This window comes from Anopheles coluzzii, chromosome 3 (genome assembly GCF_943734685.1).
Source record: "Anopheles coluzzii chromosome 3, AcolN3, whole genome shotgun sequence".
Classification (NCBI taxonomy): domain Eukaryota; kingdom Metazoa; phylum Arthropoda; class Insecta; order Diptera; family Culicidae; genus Anopheles; species Anopheles coluzzii.
This window is the reverse complement of record NC_064671.1, coordinates 81,307,342-81,322,109: the sequence shown is the minus strand read 5'-3', so window position 1 is coordinate 81,322,109 and position 14,768 is coordinate 81,307,342. Positions and strand designations below refer to the sequence as shown.

Below are 14,768 nucleotides of genomic sequence, written 5' to 3'. Positions count from 1 at the left end.
AATTTTCGAATTCTTGTTCGTTTTATTGTCATTGTTTTCTCTTTCTTGTTTTCTCGTCTTGAATTTATTGATTATCTTTTCTCATTGTTACATTGTTTCATTTAATATTTTACTATTTCACTATTTTGACATGGTTTCTATTTTGTTATATTGTTGAAAACTAATCATAAAAGCACAATTACAAAAAAAAAGCAAAAAGGAAACATAGTTCTCGTAGTGCCCACTCATACACACTCTAAATAACATCAATCGAACCATTCTGATCGCTTCTTCTTCGTCCTCATACATGCAGACAATTGCACTGTGCTCTCTCTCAAGCGTGGAGAATTGCGTGAATCGTATAGTATGTCGAAACCACCATAAATCACTATAGTAATCATCCTCATCATCGTCCTCGTCGTTTGTCGTCGTTTGTCGTCGCCGTCGTAGAGTTGTGCTTCATCGTGTACCACCAAGCCCATGCCATGTTTCATATTCATGTCGCATTTAGTACGAAGGGAGGTGAGAAAAGCGAGCAAATAGAACCAAATTTCAAGCCATCGGTAGCGCAAATCGTGTTTAGGATATGCAGTGAAACGAGCACTCACTGATCGTTTTTAATTTTTTTTTTTTAAATAATACTGCTGATAAAGGAAGCAAGCGAAATTAGCGAACCAAACAAACCTTTCCAAGGGGAATAGCTTTCACGAATCGAGTTAGGCTTGCTATAAACATTACTGATAGTGCGAATGATAGGCAACGTTTATGCATTCGTTATTCTATTAAATAAAGGCGAAAATTTGGCTTGGATGCAATGATGCTCGATGCATGTTGTGAAGGGTAATATAAGTGATAAGCTTGTTTAATTTTTATACGATGCAACTATTTGTTTCTTACTTTGCCTTTAAATATAATTCACATTCATCTCTTTGATTGTTTTCTAATTTTAAAATATTGTTTTATCATTAAATTTATTTATTGTGTTAGTATTGAAAATATCTAAATCAACAGCTAATTATAAAAAAATGAGTATTAAAAAAGAATGATCAGCTAAAAATTGTGATAATTGAAAAAAAGAAAGAAAAACAGACATGAAGCAAGAAAGTGGAGAAGAGCAAACAGACTAGTTAAAACATGATCTAACTTAAAATAGAACCAAAAAAAAAACAAAAACGAATCAATAGTTGGTGCTGAAAATAAAAACCCAAACGACATTAGTAAAGTGAAACGATACATGAGAAATGAGCTAGAAAAAGAAAAGTATTAATCGAAACACTATTGCTTGCGCTGGGAGCAAAAATTGAAAACGTGGCGCTGGAACCGTTCCGTGTCGTGATGTCATTTTCATATGCAGATAATAATAATAATAACTAGTAACTACCCGGTACTACTTGGTCAGGATAGCTTGTAGCGATTTAACGATTCATGATTGTGTATTTGTGTATGAATGTGCATACAAGCACTGGAAGTAGGTGCCATGATGCTTATCGTTTGGTCCAGGTGAGGCTAATGCAAAAAAAAAAAAAACAAAAAAACAAAAAATACGAGAAAGGATTAAGAACGTTCGATATTCCAGTGGTCAGAGTGGAATTGGTGAGAGTTTTCGACCTTTGTTTGTGGCCTTCCTTTGGACCAGTTTCTCCGTTCGAGCAGTCGAAGTCGATAGGCTAAATCAATGTTCGTAGTAAATGTGTGATTTCGGCTCGTTTTGCGTGTGGTGGAGTCAGCTAGTTGGTGCCTGGTAAGAAGTTGTGTTTAAGTACGTTTGATTTGTGTATTTTTCGTTCTCGCACAATCTTTTCTTCTGCAAGAGGGTGTCAATTCTGATGAAATGGATCAATGGCAAAATCATATTCAAGCAGCAAAAGATTTATCAAACAATTTGTACTGCTAATGAAAAACACATGGTTCAGTATTCTAAAACGATAAACGGAAACAAGCAAATTTATATCATTGTAGGACAGAGGGAAAGATGTGAAAGCTTAAGGTAAGGAGCAAATCAGAAGAAAGGGTAAATTTTTACACAGAACACAGAACTGCGAACGACCAAAACTAATAGTGAAAAGGGAAAATGCAAGAAGTGCTCAGAAAAGAATAGTGATTTTTTTTAAAACAAAGAGAAAAAAAACCCGTTAGGCAGAACTGCAATAGGAAATGAAAAGTAAATAAAGCAAAATAAAACAGAAAACAAGAAAAATAACACATATTTACATTCAACAAATAGATGAAAATCTAAATGCCGGCGCAAAAGTCGAAACGATAGAGAAAGCAAAGAGTGAGTGACACAACAGGCTGAAGGATCATAGAACCTAACAAACAAACAAATTAACGGCACATACATAAAACTTTACACAGCAATCTTTCAAAAGGCATAGTTTTTATTCTATTTTTCTACGAATGATTTTTATTTATGAAAAAATGAACAAACAAACAAACAAATCACACCGAAAAAGGGTATAATAGCGAAAAACAATTAGAAAGGCACTAAGAAATCTCAGAATGTTAAGGAAGCAAGGCATAACACAAGGGGAGAAAAGGAACAAAGTTGACAGGCTGACTGCTGGAATTGCTGGAAATTTTGAATGCAGGACAAATCACACTGTTGTGAAGGGAAGCGAGCGACACTGCGAAGGAAGGACTAGGACCAGGGGGTGTAACGAAATAAACTAAATACCAAATCATAACAGCATCTCTGGCGCATGATGTGTGTGTGTTGTGGGTGCGATAAAACCCAGCATTTTTTTTTTGCGATTAGAAATATTACGGGTCTGTTAGCCCGTACCGAAACGAACGGGAGCATAACTCACCTACTGTTGGCGTTGTATTACCTACTACTGGCTTGACGAAGGATGGTGGAAAAGAAATCAATCTCATTAAATTGAAAGCCTGGCGTGTGTCTGTGCCGGCAAACGTTTCAAATTTGAAACGTGTGTTACACGATGAACGTAAATAGTAAAAATGGAAAAAAGCTAACATTTGAAAATCGTCCAAATTTGAAGCTAAAAAGGTTTTTTTAAGAAGAAAACATCGCAAACTGTTGCAATACAACAAAACATTTGGGTTTAATATAGCTAGCAAAAAAAGAACAAAAAAAAAAACAATGCGATACACCATAAAAACAAATAAACCAAAACGTCAATATCTATCAAACGAAAAACAGAAAATAGCGCCAGAGAGGAAAACAGAAGAAGAGCAAAACACACACAAAAGCACTGGAAAGATGACCATTTTAGCCACCGATGAAAGAGAAAAAAGAAAATAAAGAAAAATAATGGAACGAAAGGAGAAGAAAAACACGAAAAAAAAAGAATTAAAAAAAAGAACACCCGAGACATGCGAGACAGCATAAAACAGCGTTTACTTATATATAAACCTAATCAATTTAATGCAAACATGATAATAATATAAGGTGAAAAATAAACCGTAAACGTAAAGACAACACTTAATTTACAAAAATAACCATTCAAAGCGTTTGTAGCTTTTTTTTTTTCTCTCTTGTGCTGGCATCCGAACTGTTTAGCGGAGAGCGAGCAGGGAAAGCCGCACGCAACAGGTGCGTTTGTTTACAAACAAGTGCTTTTTCTTTGCTCCAGGTTTGCTTTTCGTTCCTTTTGCTCTGCTCTTCTTTCGCGCGCGCTCTTTCGCTCCGTGTATGCGCGCTGTGCCCCTTCGGCTGTGTGCGTGCAGTCGTGCGTCGATCGAACTGTCAGGTCGGTCGTTATGGCAACCTGCGCAACCAACCAACCAACACAAAAACAGGTCGTCGCAAACAACGGGGCTTTCTTTCACGGTTTTGGTCGGTTCGCTGCCGTCGGCGGCTGCTTTTGGAGGGTTAAAATTGTGAAGTAAAAGGAATAAAATCCGTGAAAAAAGTGATTTGCCTGTTTGCGAGTGGCTTCGCCACCGATTGGTTAAGATTTGTAAGTGCAAGAACATTGGCAAAATGTTTATTTATCTGAGCAAAAAGGTAAGGTAGCAGCTGCGGCTCTGCTGTGCGTGCGCCATGTTTTTTTATTGGCCCTCTGCCCTCTTCTACGGATTAACCGGAGGTTCGTCGTTTGGTTCGTTCCCGCAGATTGCAATCCCGAACAACACGCGGTTGAACTGTATCGCTTGGAACAAGGACCAGGGGTACGTGGCGGTCGGCGGCGAGGATGGGCTGCTGAAGGTGCTGAAGCTGGAGCAGGCCAGCAGTACGGCGGTGTCGGCCCAGCCGGGCAAAGCGCTGCAGGCGAGCAACCTGTCCATGAACCAAACGCTGGAGGGCCACAAATCGGCCATCCAGGTGGTAACGTGGAACGAGTCGCAGCAGAAGCTCACCTCCTCCGACAAGGATGGCGTCATCATGGTGTGGATGCTGTACAAGGTACGAAACCCCGAGTGCGTTTGTATAGATTGACTTGACTCAACTACCGATGCGCTTGCAGGGCTCCTGGTACGAGGAGATGACGAACGATCGGAAGAAGAGCACCGTCAGGGGGATGGCGTGGACGGGCGATGGGCAGAAGATCTGCATCGTGTACGAGGACGGCACGGTCATCGTTGGCTCGGTCGACGGCAACCGCATCTGGGGCAAGGAGCTGAAGAGCGTATCGCTGACCGGGGTGCAGTGGAGCCCGGACGGGCGGCTGCTGCTGTTCAGCATCAAGAACGGCGAGGTGCACCTGTACGACAACCAGGGCATCTTCGTGATGAAGCTGCACGTGCAGTGCGTGTATCTGACGCCGGCCAAAAGTGTGACGGTGGTGGGGCTGTGCTGGTTCCACCGGGGCACCTCGCCGAGCCGGCCTGTGCTGGCGATATGCTACGAGAACGGGCGCATGCAGCTGATGCGCAACGAGAACGACGATGCGCCGGTGGTGGTGGACACGGGCCTGCAGGCGATCTCGTGCATGTGGAACCACGACGGTACGATACTGGCCGTGTGCGGCATGAAGACGAACCTGGCCAGCGATAAGGATAGCAGCCAGGTGATGTTCTACACGCCGTACGGTGTGGTAAGTGTCCGGGAGGGGTGTTCGGGGCAATTGAAAAGCGTTTTAAACAACAATTTCCTTCCCCCGCGCAGCACATTCGGACGCTGAAAATTCCGGGCAAAGAAATCACCTCCCTCTCCTGGGAGGGCAAATCGCTGCGCATCGCGCTGTCGGTGGATTCGTTCATCTACTTCGCGAACATCCGGCCGGACTACAATTGGTGCTACTTCAACCGTACCGTTTGCTACCAGGAAGCGATAGCGATCGGCGGCGGCGGTGGCGACGAGGTCGACACGGTTACCTTTTGGGACACCAACTCGAACCAGTGCTACGCGAAGCAGATCGATGCACTGATGTCGATGGCGGCGTCGGTGGACCACTGCGTGCTGGCGGTGGAAACGCGCATGACCGGGAAGGAGTTTAGCATTGTGGCTGAAGGCAAGGGCAAGGAGCTGATGTACCAGCTGCTGGTGTGCAACTCGATCAGCACGACGGTGGATTGTGAGTGTTTGTGGCACGAGGACAGTTTAACTTGAACGTTTAATTCACATGCTCTGGAGTATTTTTTTAGCGAAATATATCGACATACGGCCCGAATTTATAACGATGAACTCATCGCACGTGATTGTGGCCTCGAAGGATCATTTTCTGCTCTGGCATTATCATACACCAAAGGTATCGTCGTAAGGAAGTTCTTCCTACAATATTTTATAAATTTTATTTAGTTTTTTTTATTTATATTTTATTATAGTAATGTAGCTGTTTTAGCATTTTTGTTATTTTGTCTAACTCTTTGGTAATTTTTTTACCAATTTTATTTCAAGTAATTCCAATCCTTGATTTAATTCCTCATTTTATTGATTTGTTTATTTCATAATTTCTTCATTTACATGGTTTTCCGAGACAATTGCCAATGTCTACAACATTTTTCATTGCTTGCAAGATGTGATTTTCAACAGTTGTTTAATATTGCATTTTCATCACAATAATTTACAGGGTTTTCCAAGTCAGTTTCGAATGTGCACATAATTATTCACCGCATTTAAGATGTTTTTCAACAACTGCCAAATAGTTTATTTGCTTTAAAATGAATTTTCATTTTTACAGGGTTTTCCAAGTCACATTCGAATGTAAACATTGTTATTCACCGCGTGCAAGATATTAATCCACATCAATCTGACATTTCATTTCCATCACAATAATTTTTAATATCTCAAACATGATTTTCAATACGACTTAAGCTGGATTGAGTTTGACAGTTCTTTGTTATGTGTTGAAAATCATGTGTTGAAACTGAAATTTCATTTTGAAGCAAATAAACCATCTGACAGCTGTTGAAAAACATCTTAGATGCGGTGAATAACATTGTTTACATTCGAAACTGACTTGGAAAACCCTGTAACACAAGATTTTCACCACACAATCAAGAACTGTCAAACCAAATCCAGCGCAAGGCTTGTTGAAAATCATGCTGAAGAAATTAAAAATTATTATGATGGAAATGAAATATAAGATTGATGTGGATTGACATCTTGCACGCGGTGAATAACAATGTTTTTATTCGAAACTGACTTGGAGAAACCTGTAGTATTTTTTAAAATTTCTTCAGCATGATTTGCAACTCTTTCAATTATTCTGATGGAATATCAGAGTGATGTGTAAAAACTTCTTGCACGCGGTTAAAAGCAATGTTTAAAACATTCGAAATTAACTTGGTAAACCCTGTATCAGCTGTTCCACATGATTTTCAACACGTCTTAAGCTGGATTGAGTTTGACAGTTCTTTTTGGTGTGTTGAAAATCATGTGTAAGAATTGAAATTTTATTATGATGCAATTGTACCATTTGACAGCTGTTGAAAAACATCTTGAAGGCGGTGAATAATGATGTGCACAATCGAAAGTGATTTGAAAAATCCTGTATTACATTATTTATTATCTTTGATTGTAGTTCTAGGATATCAATGGTCTTCGTTGCGTGGTCGTAGTTTGCCACATTTCAATGAAAATCGATTATTTTTATTTTATTATTCTACTAATTCCATAATATTGTAAGACATTGTGGTACATCGTGCTACAAAAAACATTAATAAGTGTAATATTTGAACCAATTGACGTATTTTCACTGTATGCTATTCCTCAATTTTAAACATTTTCACTGTAAATTCACTACAATGTGCTCAAAATACTTCTCTTAACCTTCTCCTTCAAGGGTGCCTCAACGCTGCACGCTAACCTGAAGCTGAAGCGCGACCGAAAATACCACATCGACGATACGCCCGCCCTGGAGGTGCTGAACGATCTCGACGCCAAAACGGCGAACGAAATCCCGCCCAAGCTCGACCCGAGCCAGGATCCGATCTGTTGCGTCGCCTGCTCGGAGAATCTGCTGCTCGTTGGGCGCGAAAGTGGTCTTATCCACGAGTACACGCTGCCCCACCTCGTGCTGCGCAATCGGCACTACCTGCAGGCACGCAGCTACAAGCTGGCGATCAACAGCAACTCGACCCGTGCCGCAATGATCGATTGCAACGGCGTGCTCACGACGCTAACGCTGCGCGACGATACGAGCGAGTCGGAACCGGCCTCCTCGACCGCGCACATCGAGCGGAAGGACGTGTGGGCAATCTGCTGGGCCCGGGACAACCCGCAGCTGCTGGCGATCATGGAGAAGACGCGCATGTACATACTGCGCGGTGCCGACCCGGAGGAACCGATCACCTGCTCCGGCTACATCTGTAACTTCGAGGAGCTCGAGATAACGGGCGTCCTGCTGGACGACATTGTGAAGGGTGGCGCGACACCGAACGTGAAGGAGCATCTGCTGCAGCTGCGGGTGAAGTCGCTCCGCGACACCGAGGACCTGCTGGCGCACGTCGGCATCGCCGAGGCGAAACAATTCATCGAGGACAATGCGCACCCGCGGCTGTGGCGGCTGCTGGCCGAAGCGTCGCTCAAAAAGCTCGATCTCGAGACGGCCGAGGCGGCGTTCGTCCGGTGCAGCAACTATCCCGGCCTGCAGCTGATCAAGCGGCTGAAAACGATCCAGCTCGAGGCGCTGCAGCGGGCCGAGATAGCCGCTTTCTTCGGCGAGTTTGACGAGGCGGAAAAGCTGTACATGGACGTGGACCGGCGGGACTGCGCGATACGGCTGCGCCAGACGCTGTGCGATTGGTTTCGCACGGTGCAGCTGTACCGGCTCGGGCCCGGCATCTCGGACCAGCAGATGGAGAGCGCGTGGTGCGAGATCGGCCACCACTACATGAGCATGCGGGCGTGGGACAGCGCGAAGGAGTACTACGAGCGGGCGCACCACACGGAGGGCCTGATGGATGCGCTGTACGCGCTCGAGCAGTACGACGAGCTGGTCGGGTGCATGCACCGGCTGCCGGAGAAGAGCCCGCAGCTGGCGAAGCTCGGCCAGCAGCTCGCGACGGTCGGGATGTGCGAGCAGTCGGTGGCCGCCTACCTGAAGCTCGGCGATGTGAAGTCGGCCGTGTCGACGTGCATCGCCCTACGCCAGTGGGGTCTCGCGGTCGAGCTGGCCCAGAAGTACCGGATGCCGCAGATCAACACGCTGCTCAGCAAGCACGCGGCACAGCTGCTGCAGGAGGGCAAGCTGCCGGAAGCGATCGAGCTGCAGCGCAAGGCGGGCCGGTACCTGGACGCGGCCCGGCTGCTGGTGAAGATGGCCGAGGCAGAGGCGGACAAGCGTTCGGACTACGTGCGCATTAAGCAGCTGTACGTGCTGTCCGGGCTGCTGGCGGAGGAACACATCGAGAAGCAGCTGGCGGTGCAGGCGGCCGGCAGTAGAGCGGTCGTGCTCGCGCAGCTCAGCCCCGAAGATGCCGTGCTGATCGAGCAGATCTGGCACCAGGCGGAGGCGTACCACTACATGCTGCTGGCACAGCGCCAGCTAAGGTCGGGCCTGCTGCACAGTGCCGTGGTGACGGCGCTCCGGCTGCGCGACTACGAGGACGTGCTGGAGGTGGAGGCGCTGTACGCGCTGCTCGCCCTCGCCAGCTGTGCCGACCGGTCGTTCGGCACCTGCTCGAAAGCATTCATCAAGCTGGAATCGCTCGAAACGCTCTCGGAGGCACGCCGGCAGCAGTACGAGGAGCTGGCGATCGAAATCTTCTCCCGGTACGACCCGCTGGACGGGAAGGCGAAGCACATCAGCTGCTTCACCTGCGAGACACCGGTCGCCGACTGCAGCACGCTCTGCCCGAGCTGCGGCAGCCGGTTCCCGCCGTGCGTGGCGTCCGGCCAGCCACTGACCAATCCGACCGGGGCGTGGCAGTGCACCGGGTGCTACCATCTGGCCAGCCCGCTCGAGATCGGTACCCGCAAGACCTGCCCGCTCTGTCATCGTGTCATAGCACCGGCAAAGGGCGCTATCGAGATCTAAGAAGCATCTAGCAGTGTGGTTGTGTCTGAGATCTTTCGGTGTGTATTTGGTAGATCCAGGCGTCCGGGAAATGCACAGACCCAAACCCTACTCCCCGCACAGCTGTAACACCGTGTGAAACAGAAACAAATAGATCATATCATGATGTACCGATTCACGTAGCTGCTGTAGAACGTGCTCTGGTCCTGGGCGGTCGCGAAATCGATCCGAAACTTTTGCCCCTCGAACAGGAAGTTGAGGCGCTGTAGCGCACGCTTACTCTTGCGCAGGCGCATCGGTGCACCGCGGCCCTGAAACCGATCGACGAACAGAACGCGTACAAACCGTTCCTCCTGCTGGTCGTGCTCGGCCACGTCCTGTACCTTCACGCAGATGGCGGCCCTTTCGCACAGGAACAGCCGGCACGGACCGGCATCGGCCGGGTTCGGTGGGTTCGACACCGCGACACGCTCGTTGTAGCAGACAAAGCCACAGGCCGCCGCCTGCTCGTCGATCAGGAACAGCTCGTAGTTGAGCGTCAGATTGTTGCGGTACGTGTTCAGATGCACCAGCACGTACGCGAGCCGCTGGAAGAGTTCCGTGTCGATCTGGATGTTGAGCGTACTGTTTTCCGAGTATTTCACAATCAGTACGTTGAAGTAGCGGCTGTACTCTTGGAGATGCTCGATGCAGAGGAATGTGAACTGCTTGACCGTGGGCGCGACACGGTTGTTAAAGTTCTGCCAGGAAGAAGATTCACGAAAGGTTAGCAAGCGGGTTCCTCCTTTGGGGTGTAGCACGGATGCTTACCGAAGGTGTTTGGCAGTGTTGGATCAGTTTCGTAGCCTTCCGGAACTCACGGAGGTAGTCGAAGTAGGGATCGAACACATCAGTCTGTAAGACGAAACATTCCTGCTCAGATGCCGCCAAGGTAAGTCAGTGTGAGATCATTGTAACGTACCCTTAAGTATCGGTCAAAACACTGACATATCCGGTCGGGATCCATCAGCGGTTGGGAAAGGTCTTGCAGGATCCGGCGATGAAGCTCCATGATGGCTTCGAACGCACCGATAAACGTTGTTAGCTTCGTCTTTACCTCCATGCTGAGTGTGTCTAGGTAGAAGCTGCGGTTTGCCTTTAACACCTCCAGGAACTGCTGTTGCGCATCGACCAGGGATGTGGTTAGCTTTTGTTCGTCCCTGGAAGTTGAGTGAAGATTTGAATGAATTACTAAAAGTATCAGATATTGATCATTGCATTCAACTTACCAACTATCAGCTTCATTGGTGACATCTTGCGATAGATTTTCCTCCTCTTCCACGCTCTCCACAATGTGCGAAGACACACGAGCCTCAATCTCCACCGAGTCGTATATCACAGATTTTGTCATCGTGTGCACTAATGCTACCAGCGGTTGCAGCTCGGTGCTTGTTTCGAACTGCACGCTAATTTCTAGCATGCCACGTCCTCCGGCGTAGAGTATGAGACGGTTTTTGCCCTCCTCCAGGTAGCACACTTCGTTGTCGTTGAAATGGCCCCGATACTCCAACCGATCGCGAACGATTTCTACGTACAGGAGCAGCTTTTCGAACACGAACAGCTTCCCGCTGTACTTGCGGCGTACGTTCGTGTCGTAGATGTCGACGGCGAAGAGACGCTGGAATTTCCCTTGGTAGAGCAGATTGATCTGTAAGATAGGGAGCACAACACCGTTTCGGTTAGGGACAGTTCTTCAGTGCAGGTTTGCTTCAACGTTTCCTGCTACTTACGGGTGTATCTCTAACCGGGTTCCTATTGCCTTCCGGCTGTAGTATCAGCGTCAGCGGTACATCCGAACCATGCTTTAAGCTTGAGCCCGTCGCCACCTGGCTGCCACTGCACTGCCGAATGTCGTGCACGCTGATGGCCTGATTGACCCGATCGATCAGCATGCTGATGCGCTTGTCCACCTTGCACAGCAGCGCCGTCCTGCGGCTCATCGTGCGCTTGCCATCGTCATCCTTCAGCAGGTCCTTTACCATCTCGTTCAGCAGCAGCTTGTACCGGGGTAGCCGTTGGATCGGCTGCAGCATCAAACTGTTCAGCCCCAGCCTGTCGTCCAGATCGTGCTGAATCTTCAGGAAGTAGTCGTGGAACCGTAGCCGCAACGATTCCGAATCTGCTTGGTGCATCGCAAACTGTACGTAGCAGTAGAACCGCTCGCTCTCGATGTAGCGCAGGAAAACTTCCGCTACCTTCTCGGCCATCTGGCCGCTGCTGATTGAGGCTTGCGGCGACGAGGACAGATTGGCGGCCCGCTCCAGATCGGGCAGCAGATGATCCCGATGGGTGCGCAGTATCTCCTCCAGGTTGATGAATATCACGTTGCGCTGGCCGCGCAGCGCTGCCGGCAGTGTCTGGGCGTACATTGCCGGCACGTAGTTGCGGATACCTTGGTCAAGCGTTTCGATGTACTTCTGCTCCTTTTCGATCAGCTCGCTGATCACCTTGCGAATGTGGTCTTCCTCGACGATCATGTCGTACACTGGGGAGGACTCTTCCCGATTCAGCGTTATCGAGTAGTAGCGATTTCGTGTGGAATAGTCCGGTGCTGTTCGATCATCATCGTCATCGGAGCTGAAGAAAGGGGGGTGACGAAATTAGGCAAACATTTCTAGCGGATGTAGACGTGCACAAAATTAGTAAGCAAGACTGGGGAATCCCACCATTCACTGCACCAAGGAACGAAAGCGTAAACACATTGGGACGCATAACATTTGGAGACACAACGAAAGCGGACTACGGGCGGACATCGAAAGCATGTACTCACGATGACTCAAAGGAAGAATAGCCATCGGTGGAGGTTGGATCTTCTAACTCTTCGTCAAGGGCATGGTCTTTTTCCTGAATTTTCGGACGGTCTCTGTTTGAAGAGGTACACAAGATGGGGAAGGCTATTGATGAGAAATGCTTCAGAAGCATTTGCTATCTATGATCGTGGTCGATTTTCTAGTGTAGATAAATAACTGCATTCGTCATCGATTCCTGTTGTACAATTCATTGATCGTCAATCAATCCACTAAGGAACTAATTGGTCAAAGTTATTAGAGTTTCTCGTAATTACTTTCGGGACATATATCTGCATTCATATGCTTCGTGACTACAGGAGTTTTTTCGTCTTGGAGGCGAACACAATCATTTCCTTTTACACGCTTAGACTCATAGCCTTCTGGAAGGTTGAATATGGTTCAATTCCCATCCAGATCTTCCCTATAGAACGCAGACTTTGAAGTTACGTAGCATAAATAAGTTCTGATTGCAATGGCTCAGAATGGGGCAGTTTAAAAAAAACTAATCCTAATGAAGTCTGCTGAGCTTACGGATTTTAAGGTCGCTATGGTTACGGCAAATGCGACAGTTAGGACTGTGGTTTAGTTAATATATTGCAGTAGTACCCACGATAGATACAATACATGTACACATTGCTTTGCCAGACCTGGAAGCCCAGAGCTTAATCGTGGTATGTAACACCGCTATTTATGTTTGATTGTCCACTATACGTCCACACACAAGAACGATCCTAAGTTTTGTTTCTGGATGACAACATCCCTCTTATACAACTATTGTTATACCAAAAGTAAGTTCATTCGATCAATCCAAGAAATAGCTATCCTACCATTGGCAATTGTCGTCATCTTCTCTGCCAACGCTTTGGTTCTGCTTTAGATGTGACAGAACTTTTTGGACTAATATGTCCAGATATTTAGAACATTGTTTATGTGTTATAGGTGTTAAATCTACTCCAATGTTTCTTTCTGATATTGTGCTTTGCCAGATGCAGTCACATGCAGTGCTACTGGCAGACGGCATCAAACATCAATATCTTTGCGACGTCATCAAGTAGGATCTCCTGCGATGAATCACTTCTCTGATCCTTTTTCAAGCAAATGCTATCCAAATAACAGACAAAGCTGATAGCACCCGCCTGCCTGCATCTATTTAAAGCATCCTCGGTACGGGCATAATGTCTGCCATTGGCAAACTAGTCCCTAGCCCACGCACGCGCCCAGGCCCTGCCCGATTGCGACAATGATTCACCGGGATTATTATCGGGAAAAAGAGAGCGGCCGGGCGTTTTAATGGAAAATAAATCCATTGATTGTAAATTTCCTCCCCCCTCGGGAGTACCTTCCCTGGTGGCAGAACGCGCAATACGTTATCGCTCGCCAACCATCAGCTTATCAGTGCGCGGAAGGTCGTACTGCGCCGATGTTTACCTACTTCAGCTCCGTGACTCACGCGTCTTACCTCTCGTACACCGCATCGTATATCCTTTCCGCGATGGCACTCGCCCGGCGCGAAATGTGGGTACGATCGTGCGCCGACGGGCGCAGGATTGAATGTGGCTTAGCCTGACTGCCAACGGCAAGGCTGCTCCCGACCGTCATCTGCAGCTTCTGCATCGTTGTGGATGGTTTGCGCAGTAATGGTGGCGGTGTTCCGCCATCCGAGTCTCCGAGCGTCGCTCGCTGTAGGGTTGGGCTGCTTAGCCGCAGGGCGATCGACTCAAACCGACTCGCTAATTGGCGCACTGCGCTCGGTGTGCCGGGTGTGGGTGTGGCGGGGCTGCTATCGGAGGTGCTAATCGGCTGCCGGAGCGAATCGGTCGATGCGGACGGGTCATCCGAAACGGAAATTCCACTGTCCCGAAAGTCTCGATTGTGTACCGCCGCTGTAGGTAGCCGTGGTTTTGGTGGAATTGGCGGACGTATTGGATGCATGTTTTTGAGGATTGGGATTCAAAAAAGCGCTTTTTGATGGGCACGACACAAACTAGCGAACAAACGCTTTGTACTGGGAGCACACAAACACACACGCACAGAGGCTGGAGTTTAGATGAAAGTGAGGGAAACTGTCCAGCTCGTTTGATTAGATAACGGCATCGATTCACACCTCGGGCACCGATAAAACTGACCGAACGAACTCACCGACGTCGAACACTTCAACTGTCGCGCATCCGTTCAGTCGAATGGTACATAGCGAACTGGCTGTCCGTAATCGATCACATCAAAGTCCGGCTGCCAGCGTCGTCGTAGGGCTAAACGGGGAAGTCGAGGTCGTTATCTTGCGCGAGAAGGCATTTTTTTGTTATACCACTTACCTATCTGTGTGGCTTGCTATCAAACGCGCGAATAATAGATGTCCAAAATGCGGCGAGGCAGAAAGGGCTTGCAGCACAGAACAGGGTGGGCGCTTATTTATTTGATTGGTGTGCGCTTTTTTTTTTGGTTCTTGTGATATTTATATTGACACAACTGTTTAGGTGCGATCGATTGGAATTTGCATAGCTTCCAAGAATGTAGCAAAAGGGCGTAGACTCATCGGCGCAGATATAGGTTTCGACGAATGCCGATTTTTGCACACTGGAAGAATGTTTGATAGTGATTT

The 14,768-nt window shown here is 47.4% G+C and overlaps 2 protein-coding genes across 4 annotated transcripts; one reads left to right on the top strand and one right to left on the bottom strand.

Annotated features, from left to right (window-relative positions):
- Positions 1 to 49: 49 nt before the first annotated feature.
- On the top strand, positions 50 to 9,523 carry LOC120955195 (WD repeat-containing protein 35). 2 transcript variants are annotated; one of them, XM_040375807.2, is made up of 6 exons: positions 50 to 3,946; positions 4,055 to 4,345; positions 4,407 to 4,976; positions 5,048 to 5,456; positions 5,527 to 5,630; positions 7,167 to 9,523. In XM_040375807.2, the coding sequence occupies exons 1-6, from the start codon at positions 3,923 to 3,925 to the stop codon at positions 9,360 to 9,362; spliced, it is 3,594 nt and encodes a 1,197-aa protein (XP_040231741.2). In that variant the 5' UTR covers positions 50 to 3,922; the 3' UTR covers positions 9,363 to 9,523. The 2 variants fall into 2 exon arrangements, with proteins under 2 accessions (XP_040231741.2, XP_040231740.2); XM_040375806.2 differs by lacking the exon at positions 50 to 3,946 and having other exon boundaries at positions 3,955 to 4,345.
- LOC120955197 (uncharacterized) lies at positions 9,382 to 14,700 on the bottom strand. 2 transcript variants are annotated; one of them, XM_040375810.2, is made up of 8 exons: positions 14,482 to 14,700; positions 13,629 to 14,418; positions 12,151 to 12,243; positions 11,111 to 11,957; positions 10,610 to 11,028; positions 10,303 to 10,540; positions 10,152 to 10,235; positions 9,382 to 10,081 (listed from the first exon to the last, which is right to left on the bottom strand). In XM_040375810.2, exons 2-8 carry the CDS (start codon positions 14,099 to 14,101, stop codon positions 9,497 to 9,499), a joined length of 2,739 nt encoding a protein of 912 aa, XP_040231744.2. In that variant the 5' UTR covers positions 14,102 to 14,418; positions 14,482 to 14,700; the 3' UTR covers positions 9,382 to 9,496. The 2 variants fall into 2 exon arrangements, with proteins under 2 accessions (XP_040231744.2, XP_040231745.2); XM_040375811.2 differs by lacking the exon at positions 12,151 to 12,243.
- Positions 14,701 to 14,768: the final 68 nt, after the last annotated feature.

Excerpts from the sequence above, each read along its gene's own strand:
- LOC120955195 (XM_040375806.2), top strand. The coding sequence starts at position 3,983 with ATGTTTTTTTATTGGCCCTCTGCCCTCTTCTACGGATTAACCGGAGGT. Across the intron at positions 4,346-4,406 it reads TGGTGTGGATGCTGTACAAG|GGCTCCTGGTACGAGGAGAT; the intron begins GTACGAAACCCC and ends ATGCGCTTGCAG. Across the intron at positions 5,631-7,166 it reads GGCATTATCATACACCAAAG|GGTGCCTCAACGCTGCACGC; the intron begins GTATCGTCGTAA and ends TTCTCCTTCAAG.
- LOC120955197 (XM_040375810.2), bottom strand. The coding sequence starts at position 14,101 with ATGCATCCAATACGTCCGCCAATTCCACCAAAACCACGGCTACCTACA. Across the intron at positions 12,244-13,628 it reads TACGATGCGGTGTACGAGAG|AGACCGTCCGAAAATTCAGG; the intron begins GTAAGACGCGTG and ends CTCTTCAAACAG. Across the intron at positions 11,958-12,150 it reads TATTCTTCCTTTGAGTCATC|CTCCGATGACGATGATGATC; the intron begins GTGAGTACATGC and ends CCCTTTCTTCAG.